At 40.5% G+C, this 16,253-nt stretch overlaps 1 protein-coding gene across 3 annotated transcripts; it reads right to left on the bottom strand.

Annotated features, from left to right (window-relative positions):
- Positions 1–25: 25 nt before the first annotated feature.
- Positions 26–16,110, bottom strand: tnni3k (TNNI3 interacting kinase). 3 transcript variants are annotated; one of them, XM_058074493.1, is made up of 25 exons: positions 15,963–16,110; positions 15,739–15,847; positions 15,541–15,621; positions 14,468–14,565; positions 13,512–13,622; positions 13,348–13,446; positions 13,144–13,282; positions 11,893–12,037; positions 11,703–11,807; positions 11,303–11,397; positions 11,077–11,226; positions 10,888–10,971; positions 10,766–10,822; positions 9,257–9,349; positions 9,131–9,188; positions 8,856–9,050; positions 7,701–7,805; positions 7,499–7,551; positions 6,441–6,493; positions 5,938–6,070; positions 5,717–5,826; positions 4,013–4,072; positions 3,742–3,911; positions 2,924–3,003; positions 26–412 (listed from the first exon to the last, which is right to left on the bottom strand). In XM_058074493.1, exons 2-25 carry the CDS (start codon positions 15,788–15,790, stop codon positions 333–335), a joined length of 2,406 nt encoding a protein of 801 aa, XP_057930476.1. In that variant the 5' UTR covers positions 15,791–15,847; positions 15,963–16,110; the 3' UTR covers positions 26–332. The 3 variants fall into 3 exon arrangements, with proteins under 3 accessions (XP_057930476.1, XP_057930475.1, XP_057930474.1); XM_058074491.1 differs by having other exon boundaries at positions 28–412; positions 15,541–15,626; XM_058074492.1 differs by lacking the exon at positions 13,348–13,446 and having other exon boundaries at positions 27–412; positions 15,541–15,626.
- Between the last annotated feature and the right edge of the window lie 143 nt (positions 16,111–16,253).

Raw genomic sequence — 16,253 nt, 5'->3', positions numbered from 1 at the left:
CTGGCAAATAAAGATGTGTGTGTTCATTTGGAAAAATTACAAGTACACAAACCACAAAATACAGTAAACATATCACATTTTTATTAATTATTTTAAGAAATATTAAGAATATGATAAATAGTGAGACGTATTGAAAATTCAAATTGAGCAAACCGACACATTACACAGTATTTACAGCCTCACCAGTCAAAAGTAGAAGAAATAAGAGAACAGATAAATGTGTGTCACAATGAGGGTTAGTTTCTGTCATCAAAGCTGCATTTGCTGCTAAAGGATGACAAATATGAGTAGAAGAAATAAGAGAACAAATAAATGTGTGTTGTACATGAGGGTTAGTTACTGTCTTCAAAGCTGCCATTGCTGCTAAAGGATGAGCAGAATCGCATGGTGCTCATGGGATCTGATACATAACCTGCAAAATAAAGAAAAAAAACAATCAAATCAATTATATAAAATAATAACTTTATTCAAATACATCAAATACTGTAAGAGCTCTAATTATAACCAGGGCATTTTTAATTTTCTACCTACATTGCAAAGATGTCTGCATTAAATGCAAGCAGGTAATAATTGGACAAGGGGCGTTGTTTCCTAAATGAGAATTACTATATATGTTGTGAATTTTCTTACTTTAATAATAATCGACATGCATGAAAAGTGGAATGGAAAACACCTCTCTTTTAACACATGGTCATATACTAACAAGTACATGGTACAACACCGCAGCAACAGAACCTATGTTTCAACTGCGAAAGAAGCAAACTGCTCAGTCAGCATTAATGCGCCTTATGCATTCATTGTTCACAACAGTACTGGAAGTGTAACACGTATGAGTTTCACACCAAGGGTTGAGCAGCTTCATTTTAAAGCACATGTAGGGTTACATTAAGCTGTTGGAAGCTGTTGCTGACCAGTGAAAAACTACTCTTGTGGTTGCCTACAGCCATGACTATGTTTTTTGCCTGTGCACCCAGTGACTATAGGAGACTTTGTGGTTAATTCAATAGACGCGTTAATTGAAGCATTTACAGTACATTAATATAAAAGGGGTAAAAAAGTATAGCAAATAAATAAGTGCACAGACCTAAGTGATTAAATAAAGACGAAAGGTATGCATAATGTGAAAGGAGAAAAGGGATGACAACCATAAAACCATACAGTGAAGAAAATAAGTATTTGAACACCCTGCTATTTTGCTATTTCTCCCACTTAGAAATCATGGAGGGGTCTGAAATTTTCATCGTAGGTGCATGTCCACTGTGAGAGAGATAAACTAAAAAGAAAAATCCAGAAATCACAATGCATGATTTTTTAACAATTTATTTGTGTGATACAGCTGCAAATAAGTATTTGAACACCTGTGTATCATCTAGAATTCTGACCCTGAAAGACCTGTTAGTCTGCCCATTAGAAGTCCACCTGCACTCCATGTATCATCCTGAATCAGATGCACCTGTTTGAGGTCGTTAGCTGCATAAAGACACCTGTCCACCCCATACAATCAGTAAGACTTTAACTTGTAACATGGCGAAGACCAAAGAGCTGTCCAAAGACACCAGAGACAAAATTGTACACCTCCACAAGGCTGGAAAGGGCTACGGAGCAATTACCAAGCAGCTTGGTGAAAAAAGGTCCACTGTTGGAGCTATCATTAGAAAATGGAAGAAGCTAAACATGACGGTCAATCTCAATCGGAGTGGAGCCCCATGCAAGATATCACCTCGTGGGGTCTCAATGATTCTAAGAAAGGTGAGGAATCAGCCCAGAACTACACGACAGGACTTGGTCAATGACCTGAAAAGAGCTGGGACCACCGTTTCCAAGGTTACTGTAGGTAATACACTAAGACGTCATGATGTGAAATCATGCATGGCACGAAAGGTTCCCCTGCTTAAACCAGCACATGTCAAGGCCCGTCTTAAGTTTGCATATGACCATTTGGATGATACAGAGGAGTCATGGGAGAAAGTTTTATGGTCAGATGAGACCAAAATAGAACTTTTTGGTCATAATTCCAATAAGCGTGTTTGGAGGAAGAAGAATGAAGAGTACAATCCGAAGAACACCATCCCTACTGTGAAGCATGGGGGTGGTAGCATCATGCTTTGGGGGTGTTTTTCTGCACATGGGACAGGACGAGTGCACTGCATTAAAGAGAGGATGACTGGGGCCGTGTATTGTGAGATTTTGGGGAACAACCTCCTTCCCTCTGTCAGAGCATTGAAGATGGGTCGTGGCTGGGTCTTCCAACACGACAACGACCCGAAGCACACAGCCAGGAAAACCAAGGAGTGGCTCCGTAAGAAGCATATCAAGGTTCTAGCATGGCCCAGCCAGTCTCCAGACCTGAACCCAATCGAAAATCTTTGGAGGGAGCTCAAACTCCGTGTTTCTCAGCGACAGCCCAGAAACCTGACTGATCTAGAGAAGATCTGTGTGGAGGAGTGGGCCAAGATCCCTCCTGCAGTGTGTGCAAACCTGGTGAAAAACTACAGGAAACGTTTGACCTCTGTAATAGCAAACAAAGGCTACTGTACCAAATATTAACATTCATTTTCTCAGGTGTTCAAATACTTATTTGCAGCTGTATCACACAAATAAATTGTTAAAAAATCATGCATTGTGATTTCTGGATTTTTCTTTTTAGTTTATCTCTCTCACAGTGGACATGCACCTACGATGAAAATTTCAGACCCCTCCATGATTTCTAAGTGGGAGAAATAGCAAAATAGCAGGGTGTTCAAATACTTATTTTCTTCACTGTAAATAAAACTTGATCCCTGATAATATTTTCTACAAAAAGGAAGGCTGCAGTATTTGAGGGAAGACTTCTAACAGTGACAAACAGACTACACCTGGATTCCGGTCCGAATCAAATTAAATCAGTACAACAAATTAATTATGATCGTAAAAGTGGACAAACCATTGCGATCAATGGGAGAAAACTGCATGCTCCTTCTTATTTCCTCCAGTGAGAGGCCTCCAGATGCTCGCCTCCGCTCACTGAAATTAAAAAACACATTGAAGCAGCATACAGCATAAGCTATAAAAACATGGTCGTAGACAACAGTCATGTAACCTACTACATTGAGTCAATACAAAACATTCAACATTGATGATGTGACTGCTTCATGTGTCTTTCGATGAAAACTCATCTAGATTGTCAGATTAGTCATCACCTGTCGTGTAAGCATGTCCATGTCCATATGGCTGGATTAACATTTTTTGAACTGGAGAAAGGTCGTGTCTATTTTTAGGTGGTGTGCTAGGGAAGGTACCGATTGGACAGCACTGTCCAATAATAACCCTACAAGGTTGCACCTCAATGGAAAGCACGTATAGGGTGTTCAGGGTCGGCCAAAGAAGTCAAGTTTACCCAAACTGGTCAATTTGTTACTGGCATAGCAAATGAATACATTTAATTGGAGTTTGTGTTGGGTTTGTGTTGGTTTGTGTATGAGCAGGCATGATGTTGTAGACTAATTTTGATCATCAAAACAGATTTACTTGCTGTCAATTAGCATTGGCGTGATGGCAGCATATCATGCACTTTTGGAACTATTCCAGTGTAATACTTCAAACAGGAAAAACCTTATGTTGCCATAGCAGTGGCACCCATTTTTGCACACTGGGTCAAAATGAACAAAATCCATCCTGACTTTGTATAATAGCAGAAAGAGTCACTATCAGTGTAAGACAACTGCAGCTGTAGTTTGTGTATGTATCAAGACTTATTCTGACCTCTGGCTCCAGAAGGCGTAAGCTCGAGTGTTGAGAGCATATTCCAGCTCAAACCTCGACCGCAGCGCAGCCACGTGACCCCGGCTAGGTCCAGCTCTGGCGAGGAGACAGTCCGATGATGAGGAAGGCGACAGGGAGCCACTGCTGTTGCTAGAGGCAGGTGACATCAGCTGGGATACAAACATAACATAAATACTCCAATGAACAACTCTATTCAATTAAACACCAAACATCAACAAACATAATCATTACAGAATAATGTATAATATACCTCAACATTGCATAAGCACTCCTCCAGGTTGGTGACCACTTCAGAAAACTCTGGACGGTCCTGAAATGATATTTGTTTTCAATTTGGATTTCAAGGCAGAATGGCGACACTAACTGACAAACAACAATCGGATGCTCTGCTCATTCAAGAACTCCTAGCACATACGGTACACATGAAGCAAAAAGGTGACCTCAGCTTCAAATGCCAGCATAAAGATAAAACACAGCCACCCCTGAGATGTTCAATTATACATCACACAACAGCCCAAAAGTTCAGCTGCTTTGAATCAACATGCAAGACAAACATTGACTACAAATTTTAGAAACAGAAAGGGCAAAATCTTTGATATTTGTATTGATTTTTGTGTCATATTACATCACAGTCATCATGCATTATCTACTATTATAACAAAGTAGCAGATTATCAGGAAGTCACAGCAAAGGGTAAAAACTATATTATGTTCCTACTAATCTATTTTCCCAGCAACAGAAGCATTAAGGAGCCAACAACACAGAAATTGCATAACCTAACACAGTAAAGGCCAAAATCTGCTGGCATGAGGATATATACAAATAATGGATGGATAGAAAATACTTTATACTAATTACTTCTGTATCAAATCTTAGTAAATCCTAGTGATAAAATTATGTGACCATGCAAAGTCAATATTTGTCACAGGACACTCTTCTTTTAACCCCCACGAGGGCTGTTGTAATGACCTATTAAGCGCTCACCCTTGTTAAAAAAATAGTAGTGCTATACCGGAGGGATCTATTTCCATGATATTAAATCATCAGGAAGTCAGAGAGAGAAATGTGCCAGCATGCTGTACTGTTTCATAATGAGGAAGTGGGGGATGAAAAATATGGCACAGGGTGTCAGAGAATCCATGTCATGCATGCACTTAATTTTGCACCGGCATGCAATAATGTGTCATCTGGGGATATGATGTGTCATTCATTACTGCTGAATGCAGCTGACTCAGCATCTTTTGCCCATGTTAGTCACAGCATAATTAAAGGGGACCTATTATGCTCATTTTCCGCTCTTTGTATTGAGTTGTATTGAGCAGCTACACACAATAACCCATTAAGAATGGTTTTTAGATCTTCCAGAATCTGAACCTTTTCCGGCTGTATTTCCTAGGATTTCCTGCTTCCTGCAAAAATTCACTCCACCCACGACCTGCCTCTAGGCATGCCCACTTTGCTGTGTTTGGTCACACTCCCGAGGACAGCTGCCTAACCCCACTTTCTAGTTTTGTTGGTATAGGAATTGATAATGACTTAAAGGGGACCTATTCTGCTTTTTAGACTTTTCTGACCTATAAATGTAGTACAATGTTGTATTCTTGTGTTAAATGTGTTAATGAGGTTAGCGCATTTGAATCCTTCTGTTTGCCATTTGGAGGCGTGGGTGCGCAGTGCTGCACCAGACTGCGTTGCTCACTGCATTGCGCCTGGTCTACAAAAGTCAGGGGTCTCCAACCAGCAGCTCATGAGCTACCAGTAATTCATGTTTCCGTCTATGAACCGTAGCTCTCCAGTGTCAACAGCATTTGTATAACGCTACCACCAACCAAGACACAATTATCTTGCTACTCACTTGTATTACCAGCTATTCACACAATATGTTGAGTCATTTTAGTGGATAGTAAAATACATTTCTGTTGGCCCTTGAGAAGATTCACTTTAAGAAACATACCTCTGGACATGCGTTCCATCCTCTCATCAGAAGTGCAGAAATGGGTTTGGGGATGGAGTAACCAACAGGAGGCCGAATGTGATGATAGGCCATATCCGCTGCTGCAGCAGCTAATGGCAACAAGACAAGAAAGAGTTTGCAATTTGAAGGTAAGGGCTATGCTCTCTATATAAGCCAATCAACACTGAAATATGATAGTAGAAAATTTCAAATGTCTGTACCAGGTTTCAAGTGTGCGAAGGGAATCTCTCCAGTGAGCAGCTCCCACAAACAGAGGGCATAGCTGAACATGTCTGCTTTGACCGAGTAGCGAGTACACTGGGTGAAGACCTCAGGAGCCATCCACCGCAGGTTCTTCACAAAAAACATATGGTGTAATCATTAGCAACAAGAAAAAAAAAACATCCAATGGTCACTATGACACCAACATGTTGGCTCAGTTCTGGTAAACAATAGTGCAATTGTGCAAGGACAACTCGTTCCTTACAACTGGCAGCTCTCAAGAGATACAACCCACTTAACACCGAATTGCAGGCTAAGCATCCTGGGTCATGATGAATCATCACATTTATACAAAATCTGCATGACGGCAGTTTGGTTTGCTGGGGAGTAATTGATCGCAGGTGCAGGCAGGCCCAAGGTTTATCCAAAGGTAATGCAAACAACACTTGCATATATTGTCAACATCTTTACAACCAACAGCCAAGAATAAGAACTGACTGACCCCTGGCTGCTTGGTCATGTTGTCCTCATCCACAGACTGGAGAAATCGGGACTCTGCGAAACATGCAGTTATTTTTAGTATCAACATTTGCTATTTGCAATCCTCAATTACTTTACTATGCTCAATTACTCTAAAAAAATCAAATGGTAAACTACAAAAGGAATGTAGTGGAATTTTTACTTGCATTCTACTGTATTGCTTATTGCAAAAACAAGTTTTTATATGTTAATGATTACATTTTTGTGCACTTTTGCGTACTTAATGTGGCCTATGACTTTGTTTCTCCGTCATGTCTTGCATGAGTTATGGCTTTTAAGATGTCTGTCGCACTGGCAGGATTAACATTTTTAAGCAAAGCTTTTTGTGCAGGTTATCATGTGTAACTGCTCTATAGGAATCCACAACTCAACAAAGGGCCGCAAAATAAGCACAATATGTCCCCTTAAAACTGACAAATACGTAATGGACCTGAACCCCTCATGTAAACAGCGAAGGCTGTACAGTGCATAAGAAAACAACAGACAGAGCCAGAATTTGTTCATTGATCTGTGTTATATAAACAAATAAGTTTGATAATTGAGTTGTACATTAAAAGTGTTTAATATTGAATAATTCATATATGTTGAGTGTGAAATGAGAGCTGGTCTTCTTAGATAGGGTTTTGACCGATTTGTGCATTTTCTGACCTGCATGGGCCTGTAATTAGATCCACTGATCGACTAGATACACTGGCACATGGCCTTGTGTATGTGCGTACATTCATGAAAAGACAGTTAAGGAGGACATGCTCTTCTGTAAATATTTCCTTTTTCAAAGTAATAAACTATGTTATAATTATATGATAACAATAATTAATTAAATGTTTTAAAATAAACTGTTTTAGTGTGGTTTATGTTTAGTAAGTGTTCAGGAATCAGGGGTACATGGTCTAATGTCTGAAGAGGTACAGGACTGTGAAACATGTTAAAAACACTGTTCTAGACGCAAACATGGCTGCCGGCTCACTTAAATAAAAGCATTGCTGAACTCTAATCACACCACTGCCAAATTTGTCCTACCTCCAAAATCTGCCACAACAGCATGTCCGTCCTCATAGAGAAGAATATTGTGACTGAAGAGAGCACAGATGGCATTTATATATTTATATATATGTATATATATATATATATATATATATATATACATATATATATATATATATATATATATAAAGACAACAACAGCAATTTCCGCAAAGTGTGCTATTACTGAGACACATGCCTGTTGAGGTCTCTGTGGATGATAGGCTGGGTGAGGTTGTGCAGGTACTCCATTCCCTTGGCTACGTCGATGGCGATGATGAGCTTGGACTGCAGATCAATAAGCCTGCCCATCGACACATCATTAAAACAGCAGCCACTTAGTGCCAGATCAATGGCCTCCCACTGCCAATCACACACACATAGCTCTTGACATTGATCAGTCAATATCTGGGGCTGCACCTGGGATCGCACGCAGTTAGCAAAACACTTGATCTGGGTCAATGAAGATGCCGGCTAAAGTGGAGGGACTGGTGAGGGGATGCTTCCAGGGTAGATAATGAGACCCAAGGTTGATTTGTCTGCTGGGTCATGCTCTTGGATAACCGAAACTACCAGGAGCACAGCCATACCAGAACTGAAATGGTTTTTCCCCAAACTGGTCCCCCAGATTGTACAAAATGTCTGGTTAAGATGAAATATTAAAATTCAGGGGTTTTCCGATTGGTTGATTAATAGATGTGACCATGCAGTGGTGTTGAGCCAGGGAATGACAAAATTAATTTAGTGGCTGTTTAAAATGGCTGTAGAGCCGTATCATCTCTCCCATCTCTCTCCCACCCTGCGTGGGGCATGGTCTCACTTTCGGGAGTGCATGGGTGTGCCATCTCTGTTGTCTGGGCCTCCCTGCATGGGCTGTGGTGTCCAGTGTTGGGTGCCACGCAGTGACAAAAACACACACACACACACACGTCTGCAAGTATACATACATCCATACATGCATACATGTACATATGTAAGGCATGCACACATGCACACTTACATATATACGCATAAATACACAGAGTACATACGTACATACTATCACTGATATATCTATTGTCAGTTTAGCATTATTGTTACTCTTAGTATACTATTTTCGTCAGTATAACAATAGTGGCAACCATATTAGCATGCTGACGATTAGTATTACCAATGTCCTTTTATTAGTCATTCATAAATAAATATCACAATAATTGCAAGGTACTCCAATGTACAGTACTATACTCCCTATAAAGCAAACAGTAGTATTACTATACTCCAAAACAGCATTATAAGGAGTATGAGACAATGTTTAAATATACATTCACAATTCACTTTCAGCAGTCCCACAAAGGAGCAACTGCGACTTCCTCACCTCTTCTGCTCGTGCAGCAAGGAGAAGAGCGAACCCCCGGAGATATACTGGGTGACGATAGCAAACTGGCTGGGGTCGTCCAAACACGCTCCTACAAACTGGATGATGCAGGGGTGGTTGAGGCGACAGAGAATGGACACCTCTCGGCAGAACATGTCCACGTCTGACTTGGAGCAGTATGTGTTGGCTCTGTAGCTGCAGGGAACAATGACAAAAACTTTATTGGTAATGACAGAAGGATGAACGAAGAAAATATACACAATGCAAACAATTACCGTTTAATCGCAACTATTTTGTTCCGGCACTTTCCTTTGTAAACTCTGCCGAAGGAGCCTGTGCAGGTGAACCAAAGTCAGATTTGCTCGCATTGTAAGACTACATGCATGACGATAAACAGTTACCTGATCCAATTATTTCATTAAATTCCAACTCAGAAAGCTGAAGATGGAAATGAGAGGGGAGGCTGGCCCTGAGAAGAAGCACTTCTGCTTTTTCTGGAAAGGATAAAACACTTGTTGTTACCATCATGAGAAGTTCTTGAAAAGAATTCACAAAACAAATTAACCCTCAAATACACATGTCGTTCATGGTTTTCATAGTAAAAAAAAAAAAAGAGCTGTGGGTGGAATAAGTTAAAACAGACTATTTTGGCAGGAAGCACAAATCAAAGGAAACACAGCTGGAATAGGTGAACATTATGGAAAATCTAAAAAGTTTTCTGTGCAGGTTATTGTGTGTAGCTGCTCTACGTATAGGAGACCACAACTCAATACAAAGGCTCATGCGCTTTAAAATTTTGCTTGCAATCAGCTGTTTCTTGACAAACTATATTTGCTGTGCTGTTGTTTACAATAGACTCATCCGCTGTATTAATGCTGGCTGAGTAGTTAGCTCATTGCCATTACTACAACATTGGCTCTGTTACTGCTGTGTTATTATAATAATATAAGATTTTTAACATATGTCAGTTTGTTAACAGTTTTCCTCCATTTGTGAATGTTTTTATTTGGATTCCTCTGTTTTCATATACTGTTGCAACAGAAGCACTGAATATGAATATGAGTTCCTGAGCCGTATTGGCTATATAAGTTTAGAGTGAATCTTGCTGGAAGGCAGCTGTTTCCAAAGTGCAGTCTCAGGGTTCTTTTTTTTTTGGTTCTTTTTCAGAAGTTCTCAAGTTAAAAATAAAGAAAAACAAAGCATATCTAAAACAGCAATGTTGCCATGCAACAAAATTTTCACCTGAAAATAATAGAGTGTAATTGCATGGTTGGCTGCCACTTTAAACAAATAGCACTGCGGGTGATGATTAATGAGTGCACTATAATGCTATATACTGGTAACTTGTTTAATAAAGAATCAAGACTTTAACACACATTTCATCAGGGACACCAGCACAATGCAATGACAGTTTCTGATATGTAATGAGAGGGGCAAAACATTACAAACAACTGTGTGATGCAGTGCCCCATAGAGGCAGTGAGGAGGAATTGCTGTTTTTTTCATGTACAAACGCATTACAATAAAGACAAGTAATAGATTAATTTTACTTAACAAGCAGAATATTCTGTTCTTTGATAAATCTGTTGAGAAATGCTGATGCTATTAGGCACTGTGTGACATTTTACACACAATAGTGTGTCAGTATAGTTATTTTAGATAAGTCGGACTTTTGCACACAGCTCATGTAATTGATTGTATTTTGCAGGTGTACCTATTGTTGTGCCCAGTGACTGTACACTGATACTATGGCTCACACCGCCTCAGTGTTGTTGTGTTTATCAGCAGCTTCCCTGGGCAACACCACATATGTGTGTGTGTGTGTGTGTGTGTGTGTGTGTGTGTGTGTGTCAGTGACTTGTCAGATGGCAGTGAAGTGAAATAGAAGAAAATCCGCTCTACTTGACTACCTTTTGTCATACTCTTGATCTTTCCCAGAGGAGATGGTACAGAAACATAGGAACCATCTGGAAGGGAGTTGACATATTTAGATAGTTTCATCACGTGACCGGTTGCCCAAACTGGCGCTCACCCCCTCCTGGCTGCGAGTACTCATTGCAAGGAGAGTCATCAGGGCGCTTGTAGTGTTTCAGTAAAGTGACAATAGCATCATGACCTTCAGTGGAAATCAACCACAATAAGACATTAATATTTAAGTGGAGCATTTGCTGGGATGTTTTAAGATATAATTTATAGTGGACAAGGAGACCTATTCACAAACCTTTCTCATAAGCCCACATCAGGCAGGTCTGTTCATCCTTCTCCCCGCTTGACCTGCTGGGGTCGCAGGCAACCAGGTTCATGTCCGCCCCATTGTCCAGCAGGAACTGCACCAGGCGGATGTGACCGTGGAAGCAGGCGCTGTGCAGGGCTAAAGACAGAGAGTGAAAATCAGTCACAATGCTCTGTAATTGTTTTTGAAAGATTACAACAACAAAAAAAGTTACCTGTGTGTCCATCTCTGCCCTGGTGGTTGATGCTCATCGCATTCTGGCTCAACAAGAATTTGACCATCTCCAGGTCTTTACCATAGGTGCATGCACTGGAGTGTAAGATCAGAGCTCATTATTAAGACCTGAGAGGGACATGAATAGCGCTATGGCTGTTATGTGTATAATTTGCCTATAATAAAATCAGATTTTCTCTTAAAGTGGCCAGTGGCATGCATTTACCCATCAGAGAGTACCAGGGCATCTATAAGATGTAAGACTTTTATTTAGGGCATTAAAAAAAATAATATTATTACTAATTTAGTCATGGGTGTATTTGCTGAAATGGACAGCGCACCCAGGGAATAATCCATGGACTTGAGGCCACTATTTGAGGAAATACGAATACAGACAATACCTGTGAAGTGCTGTTTCACTGAAAATGTTCTCCTTTGTAAGACTCTCTGCACCAGAGAGCTGAATTATCTCCTTCACAGCGTCATATTTGCCATTGTAGCAGGCCCTGGTGAAATTTAACAAAATGTCACATTAACCCATTTCCTCAAAACAACATGGACCTTTAACCAACACTACAAAAATCGTTTTACAAGTGTAATGGTGTGTCCCCATAGATGTTGGTAGCATGAGGCTGTGCGTCGAAGTTGCCCTGAAGGAGGAAGCGTACAACCTCATGGTGTCCAAAGCGGGCACAGAAGTGGAGGGGCACATGATCCTCATTGTCCTGAGCGTTTACTGGAGAGAGTTACACAAACAATATTGATTTAATAAATAAATAAATGTATAGTTAATATGTAAACTGTTCAAGAAACAATGTAATCTCTGTGACAGAAAAAAGTCAAAACAGAAGTCTAAATAATTATTGATATTAAGGACAAGTGGTATAGAAAAGGGATGGAAATTGTGATGTAAGATCACTGATGAACAGATGGAATATGAGTCACAGTGTGGAGTTTATATAAAATTTTCAGGTGTGCATCTCACAGCAATTATGATGCGGTTCATGAACGCATCATTCATAGACCGTCGAACAAATGCGCCAAAGTGACCACGCTTGACGAAATAACATTGCCAGTGAAGCATAATGACATAAACGTGAAGATTTTGGGCTTTGGAATAAATTAATTGTGTGCATTTTACATGTATTATAAAGTATTTATATAGTACTTATTTACATATTACTTGAATGAGATGAGTTTTCTGATTTTTTTTTAAACAAAAATGAGCAAATTAGCATTTTACAGGACAAAGAAAAAAGTACTGTTAGGGCAGGGGAGGGCCAACTATGGCCCAGAGTCACATCCGGATCGCCAAGCGTTTGAATTAAGCCCGCCAGTTGCTTCCAAAGTATTTCATTTAAACTTTAACATACAAGCTGGCAACATGACTTGCAAGTAGTCAGAGTAAGTGCGTAAGTAACCGTTTACATTCAGCAATCCAGACAACTAATATGTGACGCATAATTTAACCTACCCACTCCACTGTCTGGGAAGTATTCTTAATCATTCCGGATTTTATAGCAAGGGTGGGCAAACTATGGCCCATTCCCATAAGCAGCCCACAAAACCATTTGATCCTGCCTGCTGTTACTAAAAGACATTTAACCCACAACTGTGCATAATAAATAATAATTTCATGTTATTGTTGAACTGTATAAGATTGCCAGATTAGAAAACAAAGATTTTCTTTCTTTTTTTCAAACTGCTGTACCTTCCATACCTCAGGGGATTGAAATGCCCCCCTGATAAAGCATTCAAAATCATTCAGTAATGGGTACTGGACAAATCCAGTGTGGCTATGACACTAACACAGTTGAATGTATTGATGCCTTAAAGTCTTACCGTTGGCCTTGCCTCCTTCCCCCACCAGCAGTGTGATGATATCAAGTAAACCCTTGGCTGCAGCCAGATGCAATGGCCGATCCCCCACTTCGCCACTGGCATTTACATCTGCCCCGAACTTTAGCAGCAGTTTGGCAAGCTGTGAGGAAAACAAATTTAGGGTGCTTCTAACTCTCCTTACAAAGTGGACTCACTGTACAGTACCTGCTCATTGCCGTTATAGGATGCAATATGTAGTGGGGTGAAAAACACAGCATCCTGGACATTGACACAAGCTCCATGCTGGAGGAGAATATCTGCCGCCTACGCATAAATGATGAGTCGAAAACCAAAGTGCTGATGGTCATCTACTTCGTGTGCACTCTCACCTCAAGGTGTCCCGCAAGTGTGGCCACATGCAAGGCAGTGAGGGCACCGTAGCCCAGCTGCTGCACATCTGACCCCCCGTGGAGAAGGGCAGTAACCAGCTCGCCATTGTCCTAAAAGCATCAAGTGACATGACACCCGTATTAAAGGGGACTTATTATGCTTTTTCCACTTTTCTGATCTTTAAATGTAGTTAGAATATTGTATTCTTGTTAATCGATGCCAAAGTTTCAGATAATGAGGTTTGCATATTTCGAAAGTGAGCCCTAAAAGAAGTTTGGGATGACTCAAAACGCTCGGTTTCAAAAGTCGTGGTACAACTGACCCTTTGTGATGTCACAGAGAAGTGGACGACCTTATATGATTCATAGTTATAAGGCACTTTATGCGTGTGACCGACCACAACAGAATAGGCATGCCCAGAAGCGGGCCGGTGGTGGAATAAATTAAAACAGACCATTTTGGCAGGAAGCACACAAAACAAACAGCTGGAATAGGTGCAGATTCTGGAAAATCTCAAAAGTTTTCTGTGCGGGTTAATGTGTGTAGCTGCTCTATTGGAGGCCACAACTCAATACAAAGGGTGGAAAATGAGCATAATAGGTCCCCTTGTCCCCTATAAATGATATCTTAACACATTTTCTTGCATTGTCACTGGCTGCATTCACACTTGAGGTTCAGTATTCTACTCTGGACTAAAAATAAATAAAACAAAGGGTGAGCACTTTGGTACAGTCCGCTTAGCGTTCACACTGGTATTTTTGTCATGGCACCAAAGACTTTAAGACTTGGGATTGCACAGCTTCCACCACACGTGACACAAGAGCACCTTTGTCTCACCCACACTCACACACACACACACGGGGGAGGCATATTTTGTCTTACATATTTGTCATTTCTGCATGCTTTTTGTCATCTTAACACTGGTCATCTCATAATATATCCATATAGCCTGTACCTTGTACGCAGCTAAGTGGAGTGCAGTGAATCCATTCTTAGTCAGTCTGGAAGGACGTAGGCCTTTGAGCATTAAAGAGCTGATATGTCCCTTGTTACCTTGAAGGCACACACACAAAAGAATATATAGTTAGGTCCATAAGTATTTGCACAGCGACATGAGATTTTATTGCATTTATACACCATCACAAAGAATTTTAAATAAGTCAAGCTAGAGTTATTTCATTTTAAAAGAATTGCCATAATTGTAAATATAGACACACACATAAATAAGATGGCCGCGGCACTCTGTTGCGGAAAGAAATTTGAGCATCTCCGTCACATATACAAGAATGAACAAGACCATCCTGTGCAGGGATGTAGCCGGTTGCAAATATAACGCCAAGCTATTTGTGAAGTTTGATTTTTTTCAAGGAGGCTTTTTGAAATGCAAATGTATTACTCTTTTGAACGCATATTGTTTTGAGAACCTGGAACGACCTACTTCAATACCAAAATCTGACCAGAACTGGATTAAGGGGAACGAGTGTGTGTGTGGGGGGGGGGCACTGCTGATGGAGATGTCATACTACTTTGTGTCAAAATACCTGATGTGTGATGATCTGTGCATCCAACAACACTGCAGCTCTGCATACCTTTTTGTGTACACGATTGTGGTTCTGTGGCATCACAACTCAGCCACATTTTGCAGTAGTCATGATTTGGCAATGTCTTGGTTATATAATAGTTGCACAGGCACAACACAGACCCAGATAAGTGTGTAACAGTATATAAACAGTAAGTTTTCTACAACAGAAGATTCAGTATGCCCCTCTTGATTTAAAGCTGGAAGCCTACATTTGTTTTACATCTTGTTTTGTTTGAACCCTATTGTGTTGGTGTGACAGAGGCAATTAATAATCCAATCTCTGTCATTGTCCAAATATCTGTGGACCTATCTGCATGTACAACAACCTTAACAAATACAAAAACTAAATGTTAAAAGTCAGTCACAAGTAATCTGTCCTTCCAGTCAGAGTCAATACAGAGTGCATTGTTGATGAGTTATTAATAGAGTGTGGTGGCTGCACATACCTCCGCATACGCAACAGAGATGCAGTAAGGACAGGCCCTTCTCTGTTCGGTAGTTCAAGTTCACCTTCTGAAATGCCTCGTCTGAGCTGAACCACAACAAAATCAATATCAGCCAGGCAAGTGAATGCCCAAACCAGACAGACAAGACACAGCCAAGCTAAAAGTAGTGGACGTTGTTGAGCTTCCATGTTGAGTCACCTGAATGCGAGTCTGAGGTCCACAAGTTCGCTGTCTTTGAGCTGAAGGTCATCCTCCAACTTCTCCAGGATCACAGAGTACGACTCACTCACCTTCTTCTTCCATTCATCTTCAGTGACATAGAAATTGTCATTGTGCGTGTAGAATCAGTTTTCAGATGCCAGTATAGGCGCTTTACTTCTCATCTAAAAGCAATTGAGTCTTACAAAAACAAAAGCCAATACCTGTACACGTCTGTGATGGTCTTGATTTGTAATTCCCCATCGATAAGATCCGTGGTTAATACTGTATGTGCAGTGTTGTCGTTGGTGAACAGGCAGTCATACTATCTCTCACTCTGCTACAATTGCACACGTCCAGATAAAGAGGGGATCATGGCTGTAGGCTAAAAATAATAACAGCCAACGAACGACTCCGACAACTGATCTCCCTCCATCACTGGTGTGTGTAATTGAGACATAGGTAAACCCAGGGTTATGGGGACATACACAGAGTTCACAGAGACAGTTTGGGGG

This window comes from Doryrhamphus excisus, chromosome 5, assembly GCF_030265055.1.
Source record: "Doryrhamphus excisus isolate RoL2022-K1 chromosome 5, RoL_Dexc_1.0, whole genome shotgun sequence".
Taxonomy (NCBI): Eukaryota; Metazoa; Chordata; class Actinopteri; order Syngnathiformes; family Syngnathidae; genus Doryrhamphus; species Doryrhamphus excisus.
This window is presented reverse-complemented; position numbering and strand designations above follow the sequence as displayed.

What these genes read in the sequence shown, in the direction of transcription:
- tnni3k (XM_058074491.1), bottom strand. Translation starts at nt 16,002, where the DNA reads ATGGGGAATTACAAATCAAGACCATCACAGACGTGTACAG. An exon ending in TCCACTTAGCTGCGTACAAG is followed by an intron (nt 13,623 to 14,467) that starts GTACAGGCTATA and finishes TGATGCTTTTAG; the next exon opens with GACAATGGCGAGCTGGTTAC. An exon ending in CTTCGCACACTTGAAACCTG is followed by an intron (nt 5,827 to 5,937) that starts GTACAGACATTT and finishes TGTTGCCATTAG; the next exon opens with CTGCTGCAGCAGCGGATATG.